This window comes from Geotrypetes seraphini, chromosome 2 (assembly GCF_902459505.1).
Source record: "Geotrypetes seraphini chromosome 2, aGeoSer1.1, whole genome shotgun sequence".
In the NCBI taxonomy this organism is placed as follows: Eukaryota; Metazoa; Chordata; class Amphibia; order Gymnophiona; family Dermophiidae; genus Geotrypetes; species Geotrypetes seraphini.
The window spans coordinates 513,855,974-513,868,706 of NC_047085.1; the positions used below are offsets into that span (position 1 = coordinate 513,855,974).

A 12,733-nucleotide genomic window follows, 5' to 3' on the forward strand; every position below is an offset into this window, starting at 1 on the left:
TCCGCTGGAAAATTGCGCACTTGATAATGGTGTCCCTCCTTTACTTGTTTGAGTTAAATACAGGGTTAGTCATCTCCGGTACGCGATAGCTGTATTCCAGTCGTGTTTTCTGAATTTCCACAATGAATATGCTTGGAATTTATTTCCATGCACTGCTTTCAATGCATATTCATTGGGGAAATCCTGAAAACCGGACTGGAATACGGGGCTTGAGGACTGGAGTTGCCTACCCTTGCTTTAATATGATGTTTAACATATCCCATATATATATCATGCCTCACTCATGTCTCTCCATTATATAATGTGACAAACCCAGGTCTATTTCGGGTCTTACCCACAATAAACCCGGATCCGTTCCTGGTTTTGTCCCAGTGAGCAGGAATGTGCACAAGCCACCTAGGTGCAGGAGAGCGGATCAGGTGACTGACCAATTAATTAATCAAGCTGACTCTAGCTCTGACGGGGAAATGGAAATAACAGAAACAGGACAGAATAAGTGTGAAAGTTTCACTCTAGGCAAACCTCATCCTGACACTGTTAAATCCCTCAGGAAATTTGAACAGCCAGTTAAAACCAGGGCTAGAAAGTATCCCGTTTGTGAAAACAGGAAGCAAGTCAGTGGGTGGAAAACCCTTCCCCCACAGTCTCAGAAGGGGAGTGGTTTTCCACCAGATATAATGAGCCTGCTGAGAACAGAAGGGGGGAAGCAGCCAAGGGAAGCCAGACTCACGAGGCACCCAGGAGAGGAATACCCAGGAGGATATGAAGCTGGAGAGAGCCAGACTCTCTCAGACTGGCCCATGCTAGAGGCAGATGATGCAGCTCATACCAGGGAGCCTTGGGAGCAGCCAGAGGAGGAAGCAATGGACATCCAGGCAAGCCAAGCATGCACTGAAACTCAGCCATTGCCTATGGAAATATAGTGAGTTTAAACCTGGATGTTTTCTCATGCTGTTCATTCCTCTGTGCGGCTAGGGAATCTGAAAGTTTAGAAACTTCAGTTTTAAAACTCTCCCTGAAAGCTTAAAATGCAGAAGTTTTCTTTGAAGCCCTGAATTATATAACGTGGTATGAGTGTTTGTATTTCCTGGCTGATTGCCAAGCTGAGCCAGCACGTTGTTTTCTCTCAGCTGTGGCTAATCCCCAAGTGCACTATTGCAGAGAAGGGAAACGTACATGTGCTATTGAAGACTTGTGATATATCAATGATTTTGGGAACATACAAATGAACTGTTTGGATAAAAGAATATTGATTTAAAAACACTGTTGCTCTGGTGAAGAGAACTGAGACCCATAAGCTTGCAAGCCCAGAAGCAGGGACTGTTGTTAATTACAGTGTTATTCGAGTTTTGTTTTTGGAACCTTTAGGAGTTTGATGTCATGTGCTGTGAATGCATACTGCACTGCAAGGCTGATGCCTGAATGTTTTTGAATTATGTTACCATTACTGAAATAAAGCTATTTTTGATTTTTCACATTCTGACTGAAACCTATATTCCTTGCATGCATGCCTACAAGTAAGACCTGGAGGATCCCTTAGTAACAAGGGACACGTGGGACTGGAGTTTTGGTCATTTTCCTGGGGCTTGCAACATCGGCAAGAACCCGGGGTGTGACAATAATAGGTTGAGGATTGAAGAAAAAAGCTAGAGAGCTTAGGCTCCATCATCCTGCATGGGTGCGCGCAGTGAGGCGTAATCTGGATAACACCCCAGGTATATTCCAGTAAAATATAGGTTGGGTGTAAGGTGTGCATTCATAATATCTCTGTTGACTAATAATGTTTTTTAAACATTAACAGTTCTTCATATACTTCTGACACTACATGCATTTATTTCTTCAGATGAGAGTGAGGAGGAAGAAGAGGAGGAGGATCAGGAGGAGGAAGAGGAAGATGTCCCTATCCCTGACCGCCTCTTCCTTATCCCATGCGGACGCCCCACTTCCCAACCCCCTTCCACCTCCGCCCAGTCCCGTCCCACTTCCCAAAACCCTTCCACCTCCGCCCAGTCCCGTCCCACTTCCCCTCACTGACGCCCTCGACCACCCTTTTCCAAGATCCCCCTCCGAAAACGCCCCAAACCTAGCCCTGCCCCTTCATTCCCAATGCCCAGTTCCCCCTCCTTCCCACACCCTAAACCCCGGTTCTGTTTAGAACTTTTCCCCAAAAATTGTCCCTCCGTCATCACCTCTCCCCCAACCCTCCCACTTACCTCCAGGAGTCCTCCCTCAACCCCCATCCTGGACAGATTCAGCGACCTCTCTGTCCAGTCCGGTAAGTGTTCCGATATTTTGATTCTGTAATTGTATATTTTCAAATTCTTTATTCATTTTTAAAACTTACATCAAGTGTACAATTAATAAAAATATTTAAGATTAAACACATCACTTGAATTTTCTTAATATATCAAATACATAGGTTTATTCCCTTCCTTTGTAACAAAAAGAACCAAGTTTGTCTCTTAGATGCTGCCACTGTTCACTTCATCTGCCAAGACCAACTTCTTGGCCATTGAGATGCTGACTATGTAATTGTCTTTTCAATTTCCAACTGCTTATAATGCTCTTTTTCATTGCAGATATATTGACATCCCCCTCCTCCTCTCCGCCTATGTCACAATCCCCCCTCCCCATTCAAAGCCCCACCCGTTGTCCCCCCTCCGCCGCTCCACCCGAGATTGTGGGACCAACCCCTCACCACCAACCACCCCTGTTGCAGCGACCACTATTGTGGCTCACGCTGCCACCAACACAGATCCTCCGCCCAGTTCAGTAACAGCGGAGGACAGTCATACGGTGGTGGAAATCTTGAATGTGACATCCAAGACTTCGCGGAGGAGACCGTCACAACCATCCGTGACGTGACGGGGGCACTACGGATCTTGATAGCAAAACTTTGTGGTGCCCCTCCCACCCCGTGAATGGCTCCCACTGTTACCGAGGGAGCTTCACCCTCTTGTCACCACTCCTCCCACCCCTTCTTCCTCCCCCTGCCACACTCCCTCCCCCTCCTGCCCTTAGCCCTCCTTGAAAAAAAAAAAAAAGTTAAAAAACAATTCCCACCCCTTCTTCCTCCCCTCTTCATCCACCCCCCTCCACACTCCCACCCCCTCCACATCCGTTCCCCACTTACCCACCTCACTCCACCTACAGTCTCCAGCATCATGACTCGCCTGCCTCCTACCGTCTCATGGGATCTGCTATCCTCCTGTGAGTGGCTCTCTCTCTCTCTCCCGGTCCCAGACTGTTGCTTCCTATCTCTCACAACAGTGTTTTCTTTCCCCTCCAGCCTCCTGTGTTGCAGCAGCTGTGACTACAACTTCACAATTCAGGTCTCCAGCATCATGACTCGCCTGCCTCCTACTGTCTCTTGTGATCTGCTATCCTCCTGTGAGTGGCTCTCTCCCTCTCTCCCTCCCGGTCCCAGACTGTTGCTTCCTATCTCTCACAACAGTGTTTTCTTTCCCCTCCAGCCTCCTGTGTTGCAGCAGCTGTGACTACAACTTCACAATTCAGGTCTCCAGCATCATGACTCGCCTGCCTCCTACCGTCTCATGGGATCTGCTATCCTCCTGTGAGTGGCTCTCTCTCTCCCTCCCTCTCGGTCCCAGACTGTTGCTTCCTATCCCTGACAACAGTGTTTTCTTTGCCCTCCAGCCTCCTGTGTTGCTGCAGCATTGATGCCGCCACTAACTAGTTCCATGAACAATCAAGTCTCCAGCACGAGGACTCGCCTGCATCCCACCGTCTCAGCTCCCATGTCTGGACTTGGCTTGCCAGCTCTCCTTCGATGATCAGAAAAATGTGACATCACATCTATGATACTTTTAAAAAGATATTTTAATATACAGTTTATTGAAAATAAGGCACAACTGCGTACAGGATAAATGCAAAACCTTATCAAATATAAGTGTTAATTTACATGGCTGTGTCATGCCCAGAGACAGCAGCTCAGCACAGAACTAGGTAGAATTTGTAAAGCTACAAGATTGACAGCTTATCTTGTTTAGAGATCTTTTTAATAGAGTAGAACACTTATCGTTCTTAATCATTTAAGTATAAATTAGATGAAATGTATAGAGGTGATATGTTAACATCATTCCTTTCGTGCACACACAATGTGATTGCTGTATAAGGTGTACACCTGGCGTAATTTTAGTCACCCATATCCCTGTATGCCTCTTGTAAGGAGATGCGCATCTAGTTTGCTTTAAATCCCAGAACTACTTACCATTAATAAAACAGGGACACTGGTCTCCTGAGGTAATAGCATGAGAATAATCTTCTTCAGGAGGTATAAAATCCCACTCCTCAAATGCACTACAATATCACCAATAATAAAAAAATTCAAAGACCTCACAGTGGAGAGTGGTATGTGTTCCTACTCCTATATTTTTTACTATGTAAATATAATCGGTATTTATTGAGCAAGGGGTCAAAGCACTGGCGGTGAACATTTCCATTTCTACAATATTCCTGTGCTTGCCCTTGCAGTCATAATATCTCTGTTGACGAATAACTTTTTTTTTAGCATTAACAGTTCTTCATTCAATACATATATTTCAGACACTACATGCCTTTATCTTTTTCTTTCTTCAGATGACCGTGAGGTTTGGGAACAATACTTTCTCATTGAACGAGAAGTACTCTGTTAAACAAAATACTTCAGCACAACAAACATATATATATATATAAACCGCGCATGTATTTAATACGTACTTCCTGAGCGCAGTGTCAAGGCACTAGCATTGAAGAGGTGCGCCAGTTTCCCCCAGGCCCTGTCCATTTGTCCGATATTTCTACGTTTCCCCTTGATGGGGCAAAGCAGCTTTGCATTGAGCGAGAAGTACTCGGTTAATCTGAGTACTTCACGCTCGGAGAATTTGGGCTTGTGCACACAAAATCCATGATAGGAAGCCATCTTCTCTGTGAATCTATGATGTTTTTGCAAAGTACTCAGTTAATCTAAGTACCTCACCATCAACCACCCTTGTTTCAGCGACCACTATTGTGGCTCACACTGCACACAGACACACACACACTGACTGAATGAGAACCAGAGTCAGTTTTCTCCACACTATGTCCATTTTTCAAATGTTCCTGTGCTTGATGGGGAACAATACTTTAGCATTGATCAAGAAGTACTCAATATGTATATATGGACTAGATTTATGTATGTATCTCTGTATATAATCTTTTATGGTTCATAGTCTTTTACATCCTCCAGTTCAAACACTGAAGCTCAAGGCTTAACTATTTTATACCTAAAGCATACAGAATACTTCTCTTTCTGTGAATTTAGGCTTTCGCCCTCATCAGCATCCTATTTTTAGACCATATAATTGTCTTTTCAATTTCAAACTTCTTATAATGATCTTTATCATTCAATGTTATTATTTGCTGTTCACATCATGTTTACTTGTGTTCAATAATACTTACTTTGCATTTAACTTTGCCCATTCTATATGTTCACTGTATTATGCTTTCCTCAATAACACAGTTACCCAGAAATAAAAACATTATAATGCAACTATTGATTCCAGAATTTATTTTACACTCACAAACTCCAATGACATTATGAACTTATAATGACTTATAATGACTAAGGTTGCCCTTTAACAAATTGGTTATTATTCTCTTTTAACATATTAAGACACTTCATACAATTAATAACTAGAAGGCTGCAAACAAATTGTGGACAGTTTTGTTTGGTTTTTATTCGGGGGGGGGGGGGGTTCAGTGAAGCTTGTCTTTAATCTTTGGAATCTGTTGGACCTGAAGACAACTGAGCGTGAAGACGACAGAGCGTGAAGACACTTATTGTAAGTTTGAAAATGAATAACAATTTAAACAAAGAAAAAGAGATAATGACCTTCATAAACACTTTAAACATATATTCTGTCATGTAAAGATCATTAAGCAAATTCAGCTTTACAAAATTTTAATAATTCATACAACAAACATATCATGCAAAACAAACACAAATAAATGATTACTTAGAAATAATGAAACTTAGCATTTGACAGATGGATCAGATGAATAGACACTGCAGGCATCAGACTATGGGCATTTCATTATGACCCCATTGCAAACACCCACTATGCCCATTTACCTTCCACTATTACAGGTCTCACAGTCCCCAATGAATGTCTCTCGCTCAGTTGTCTCGCGCTCACCTGCTGGCGCTCAGTTGTCTGACGCTCAGTTGTCTCGCGCTCACCTGCTGGCGCTCAGTTGTCTCGTGCTCAGTTGTCTCTCGCTCACCTGCTGGCGCTCACTTGTCTCTCGCTCACCTGCTAGCGCTCACTTGTCTCTCGCTCAGTTGTCTCCCGCTCACCTACCGGCGCTCAGTTGTCTCTCGCTCAGTTGTCTCGTGATCACCTGCCGGCGCTCAGTTGTCTCTTGCTCAGTTGTCTTGCCCTCATCTGCTGCCGCTCTGTTGTCGCTTGCTCAGTTGTCTCGCGCTCACCTGCTGGCGCTCAGTTGTCTCGCGCTCACCTGCCGGCGCTCAGTTGTCTCTCGGTCAGTTGTCTCGCGCTCACCTGCTGGCGTTCAGTTGTCTCTCGCTCAGTTGTCTCGCGCTCACCTGCTGGCGTTCAGTTGTCTCTCGCTCAGTTGTCTCGTGCTCACCTGCTGGCGTTCAGTTGTCTCTCGCTCAGTTGTCTCGTGCTCACCTGCTGGCGTTCAGTTGTCTCTCGCTCAGTTGTCTCGTGCTTACCTGCTGGCACTCAGTTGTCTCTTGCTCAGTTGTCTTGCGCTCACCTGCTGGCACTCAGTTGTCTTGCCCTCATCTGCTGCTGCTCTGTTGTCGCTCGCTCAGTTGTCTCGCGCTCACCTGCTGGCGTTCAGTTGTCTGACGCTCAGTTGTCTCGCGCTCACCTGCTGGCGCTCAGTTGTCTCGTGCTCAGTTGTCTCTCGCTCACCTGCTGGCGCTCACTTGTCTCTCGCTCACCTGCTAGCGCTCACTTGTCTCTCGCTCAGTTGTCTCCCGCTCACCTACCGGCGCTCAGTTGTCTCTCGCTCAGTTGTCTCTTGATCACCTGCCGGCGCTCAGTTGTCTCTTGCTCAGTTGTCTTGCCCTCATCTGCTGCCGCTCTGTTGTCGCTTGCTCAGTTGTCTCGCGCTCACCTGCTGGCGCTCAGTTGTCTCGCGCTCACCTGCCGGCGCTCAGTTGTCTCTCGGTCAGTTGTCTCGCGCTCACCTGCTGGCGTTCAGTTGTCTCTCGCTCAGTTGTCTTGCGCTCACCTGCTGGCGTTCAGTTGTCTCTCGCTCAGTTGTCTCGTGCTCACCTGCTGGCGTTCAGTTGTCTCTCGCTCAGTTGTCTCGTGCTCACCTGCTGGCGCTCAGTTGTCTCGTGCTCACCTGCTGGCGTTCAGTTGTCTCTCGCTCAGTTGTCTCGTGCTTACCTGCTGGCACTCAGTTGTCTCTTGCTCAGTTGTCTTGCGCTCACCTGCTGGCGTTCAGTTGTCTCTCGCTCAGTTGTCTCGCGCTCACCTACTGGCGTTCAGTTGTCTCTCGCTCAGTTGTCTCGCGCTCACCTGCTGGCGTTCAGTTGTCTCTCGCTCAGTTGTCTTGCGCTCACCTGCTGGCGTTCAGTTGTCTCTCGCTCAGTTGTCTCGCGCTCACCTGCTGGCGTTCAGTTGTCTCTCGCTCAGTTGTCTCGTGCTCACCTGCTGGCGTTCAGTTGTCTCTCGCTCAGTTGTCTCGTGCTCACCTGCTGGCGTTCAGTTGTCTCTCGCTCAGTTGTCTCGTGCTCACCTGCTGGCGCTCAGTTGTCTCGTGCTCACCTGCTGGCGTTCAGTTGTCTCTCGCTCAGTTGTCTCGTGCTCACCTGCTGGCGTTCAGTTGTCTCTCGCTCAGTTGTCTCGTGCTCACCTGCTGGCGCTCAGTTGTCTCGTGCTCACCTGCTGGCGTTCAGTTGTCTCTCGCTCAGTTGTCTCGTGCTTACCTGCTGGCACTCAGTTGTCTCTTGCTCAGTTGTCTTGCGCTCACCTGCTGGCGTTCAGTTGTCTCTCGCTCAGTTGTCTCGTGCTCACCTGCTGGCGTTCAGTTGTCTCTCGCTCAGTTGTCTCGTGCTCACCTGCTGGCGCTCAGTTGTCTCTCGCTCAGTTGTCTCGCGCTCACCTGCTGGCGTTCAGTTGTCTCTCGCTCAGTTGTCTTGCGCTCACCTGCTGGCGTTCAGTTGTCTCTCGCTCAGTTGTCTCGCGCTCACCTGCTGGCGTTCAGTTGTCTCTCGCTCAGTTGTCTCGTGCTCACCTGCTGGCGTTCAGTTGTCTCTCGCTCAGTTGTCTCGTGCTCACCTGCTGGCGTTCCGTTGTCTCTCGCTCAGTTGTCTCGTGCTCACCTGCTGGCGCTCAGTTGTCTCGCGCTCACCTGCTGGCGTTCAGTTGTCTCTCGCTCAGTTGTCTCTCGCTCAGTTGTCTTGCGCTCACCTGCTGGCGTTCAGTTGTCTCTCGCTCAGTTGTCTCGCGCTCACCTGCTGGCGTTCAGTTGTCTCTCGCTCAGTTGTCTCGTGCTCACCTGCTGGCGTTCAGTTGTCTCTCGCTCAGTTGTCTCGTGCTCACCTGCTGGCGTTCAGTTGTCTCTCGCTCAGTTGTCTCGTGCTCACCTGCTGGCGTTCAGTTGTCTCTCGCTCAGTTGTCTCGTGCTCACCTGCTGGCGCTCAGTTGTCTCTCGCTCAGTTGTCTCGCGCTCACCTGCTGGCGTTCAGTTGTCTCTCGCTCAGTTGTCTCTCGCTCAGTTGTCTTGCGCTCACCTGCTGGCGTTCAGTTGTCTCTCGCTCAGTTGTCTCGCGCTCACCTGCTGGCGTTCAGTTGTCTCTCGCTCAGTTGTCTCGCGCTCACCTGCTGGCGTTCAGTTGTCTCTCGCTCAGTTGTCTCGTGCTCACCTGCTGGCGTTCAGTTGTCTCTCGCTCAGTTGTCTCGTGCTCACCTGCTGGCGTTCAGTTGTCTCTCGCTCAGTTGTCTCGTGCTCACCTGCTGGCGCTCAGTTGTCTCTCGCTCAGTTGTCTCGCGCTCACCTGCTGGCGTTCAGTTGTCTCTCGCTCAGTTGTCTCTCGCTCAGTTGTCTTGCGCTCACCTGCTGGCGTTCAGTTGTCTCTCGCTCAGTTGTCTCGCGCTCACCTGCTGGCGTTCAGTTGTCTCTCGCTCAGTTGTCTCGTGCTCACCTGCTGGCGTTCAGTTGTCTCTCGCTCAGTTGTCTCGTGCTTACCTGCTGGCACTCAGTTGTCTCTTGCTCAGTTGTCTTGCGCTCACCTGCTGGCACTCAGTTGTCTTGCCCTCATCTGCTGCTGCTCTGTTGTCGCTCGCTCAGTTGTCTCGCGCTCACCTGCTGGCGTTCAGTTGTCTCTCGCTCAGTTGTCTCGTGCTCACCTGCTGGCGTTCAGTTGTCTCTCGCTCAGTTGTCTCGTGCTCACCTGCTGGCGCTCAGTTGTCTCGTGCTCACCTGCTGGCGTTCAGTTGTCTCTCGCTCAGTTGTCTCGTGCTCACCTGCTGGCGTTCAGTTGTCTCTCGCTCAGTTGTCTCGTGCTCACCTGCTGGCGCTCAGTTGTCTCGTGCTCACCTGCTGGCGTTCAGTTGTCTCTCGCTCAGTTGTCTCGTGCTCACCTGCTGGCGTTCAGTTGTCTCTCGCTCAGTTGTCTCGTGCTCACCTGCTGGCGTTCAGTTGTCTCTCGCTCAGTTGTCTCGTGCTCACCTGCTGGCGTTCAGTTGTCTCTCGCTCAGTTGTCTCGTGCTCACCTGCTGGCGCTCAGTTGTCTCGTGCTCACCTGCTGGCGTTCAGTTGTCTCTCGCTCAGTTGTCTCGTGCTCACCTGCTGGCGTTCAGTTGTCTCTCGCTCAGTTGTCTCGTGCTCACCTGCTGGCGTTCAGTTGTCTCTCGCTCAGTTGTCTCGTGCTCACCTGCTGGCGCTCAGTTGTCTCGTGCTCACCTGCTGGCGTTCAGTTGTCTCTCGCTCAGTTGTCTCGTGCTTACCTGCTGGCACTCAGTTGTCTCGTGCTTACCTGCTGGCACTCAGTTGTCTCGTGCTTACCTGCTGGCACTCAGTTGTCTTGCCCTCATCTGCTGCTGCTCTGTTGTCGCTCGCTCAGTTGTCTCGCGCTCACCTGCTGGCGCTCTGTTGTCCGCGCGCAATTGTCTATGAACCTACCTGAGCAGAAGCTCCTGCAGCCATTTCCCTCTGGGCTTTGGACATTTGGGGCTCTTCCTCTAGACCAGGTTGGAAGAAACTGGGCACTTGAGGCTCCAGTACAAGATTTACTTCCGGCCCCAAAGACCCTAAACTAGAACTAAGCTCCGCCCCCTCCTCTTCCCGCTCCCACGGACGTTTTGAACAACGAGCTGAAACTCCTCCGCCTTTCTGCCTTCTCGTGCTAGGAGCCGTAACCTCCCACTCCGCTTCCCGCCCAAGGGACCATTCTGACCAATCAGCATTACAAGGGGAGAGCCCTCGGCGTGAAGCTCCGCCCTTCTCCCTTGTGACGTCACCAGCCTCCCAACTCTATCAGGCCTAAACAAGGCTTCTCACCACATTGGAAAACGTCACAAAAGGGGCGGAGCTCCACGGGGAGGCCATTAACTGTATTTCCCTTCCTGAACCATTCTGACCAATGAGAGCCAGGAGCTGAAAATCCTCCTCTCAGAGCTAGAGGGTGGAACCTTCCACTTCTCTTCCACCCCCAGCAACATTCTGACCAATCAGCTCTTGAAAAGGGTAGCGCCAAGAAGAAACCCCTCGGCTTCAAGCACCGCCCCTTTCGTGATGTCATCACCCTGTGAACAACAGGAAACGAGTCTTTTCTTCTTCCTCCAATTGAGCTGAAACTTCCGGTTCCCGCTCACTGCGAGAGGCAAAGCCTGATCCTGGGAAATGGCTGCAGGAGCTTCTGCCCAGGTGGGTCTTGTTGAAAGGCACTTTGGGCCCCTCCTGAGGGGAAGGAGAGAGATCAAAGCTTATTCTATAAACACAGAAACCCTTCACTCTGCCCTGGGATTGTGTCTTATGTGCCTATGAAATATATCCACCACAAAGCATCTCCCTGAGCCCCAGCACTGGCAGCTCTTCTGAAACAGAACTATTCTGGGAATGTAAATTAGGTACATCCAGCACATTTCCCTCCACCCCATGAGCATCAATCCTGGGAGGCCTCTTTCTGGAAGTGCTGGAAGAGGCTGAGTGTGTTCCTTGTTTCCATTTCAGATGCAGGTGAAGTTTGAGGACATCGCTATCTCTTTCTCCCAGGAGGAGTGGGAGTATTTAAATGAAGAGCAGAAGGAGCTCTACAGGGAGGTGATGGAGGAGAACTATCAGATCCTGCTCTCACTGGGTAATGGATACATTTATATGTTTATTAGCAGCAGTGGAATGAGAAACAAGCCACACTGTGGGGTGGTCTAAGCCCTAATGGTGGTCCTACTACCCACAGCAAGGGACCTTGGTACCACAAAAGTCAATGGATGAGGAGAAAAAGTGGAACCAGGTCCTGGACTTTCAACAGTATAAAATATCAAAATTTATTGGTATTGCAAAACAAAAACACAATGTCATAAAAATCAGACAGATGCCAAAAGTCATAAAACATAAAAATTGTCCTTAGCACAGTGGGTTAAAAATCAGGCAGCATCGTGGGGTGTACTGGTGGGCAATTCCACTGACAGTGTTATTTGTTCCAGAAAAAGTCTTTAAAATGTTCCAACACCGTAGCTTGGAACTTTTTAAAGACTTTTTCCAGCACGATGCTGCCTGATTTTTACCCCACTGTGCTAAGGACCCCTGAGGAAGGCAATTCATTGCCGTAACACGGAACGTGTAGGGTCTGTTCACTTCATAGACATTACAATTTTTATGTTTTCTAAGTGTTGACATTTTATGACATTGTATTTTTAATTTGTTTTGCAACACCAATAAACTTTATACTCCTGAAAGTCCAGGGCCTTGTTCCACTTTTTTTCTCCTCATCTATTAGCAGCAGTGGGCCATCGTTATAAAAATAATTTTGATTGTTTGACTCGTGTGATGAACACAAATGAGACCACGAGGGTCTTGCTGTCCATCAGTGCTAGAGAATGACATGGAGACAAATTTGTCCCTGTTCTCTTGGGATCTTTCTCCATCCCTGCAACCTTTGTCCTCATCTGCAGAAGCCTCAAACACTTTAAAATCATAAGTGTTCAATGTTTGTGCAGATGAGGTCAGAATTTGTGGGGACAGGTTGGAGATGAGGAATTTGTCTCCATGTCATTCTCTATCCCACACATAAGGGGCATAACTGGGCAACGATACGCCTGACATTTGTAGCATATCACATGGAAAGTGAGAAAAAGTTCTGGATCAAATTCTAGTAGAAAATGTTAGGACAAAGTATAGGTTGTGGTCTGCTAGGCCCCCTACAAAGGAGTGTAAGTAGGAACCCAATCACCCAATTAACACTGGATATCTGGAACAACATGAGGGATACAATTGCTATTTTGGGCTGATCGCCATTTGACATAATCCAGAATTTGTACCTGAAATTATGTTTCACTGGAGTTTCACGGGTGGGAAGCAAAGGGATCAAGTGACTACAGAACGGAGAACTCTGAAGGAATTTGGAAATTGAGGGAACATTATGGTCTGGAAGCAGCTGGTTTTATCCACTTTTTACAAGTGAGTCATTATATAAGGAGGGATATGTGCAGGAAGCCATTAAATTTGAGGAAAACGCCAGAGCACGTTGGAGAGCAGCAATAAATAAATA

General features: G+C 48.4%; 2 protein-coding genes across 5 annotated transcripts in view; one reads left to right on the top strand and one right to left on the bottom strand.

The window, feature by feature from the left end:
• Window positions 1-12,733, bottom strand: part of LOC117355249 (zinc finger protein 420-like) — an 818,521-nt gene that overhangs the window by 120,122 nt on the left and 685,666 nt on the right. The window lies entirely within an intron of this gene.
• The window catches only part of LOC117355279 (zinc finger protein 124-like), an 83,865-nt gene that overhangs the window by 48,415 nt on the left and 22,717 nt on the right, over window positions 1-12,733 (top strand). For both annotated transcript variants that reach the window (XM_033933595.1, XM_033933594.1), the window contains exon 4: window positions 11,197-11,323. In XM_033933595.1, the coding sequence (XP_033789486.1) occupies window positions 11,197-11,213 (17 nt within the window). In that variant the 3' untranslated portion in view covers window positions 11,214-11,323. The remainder of the gene's footprint in view (window positions 1-11,196; window positions 11,324-12,733) is intronic.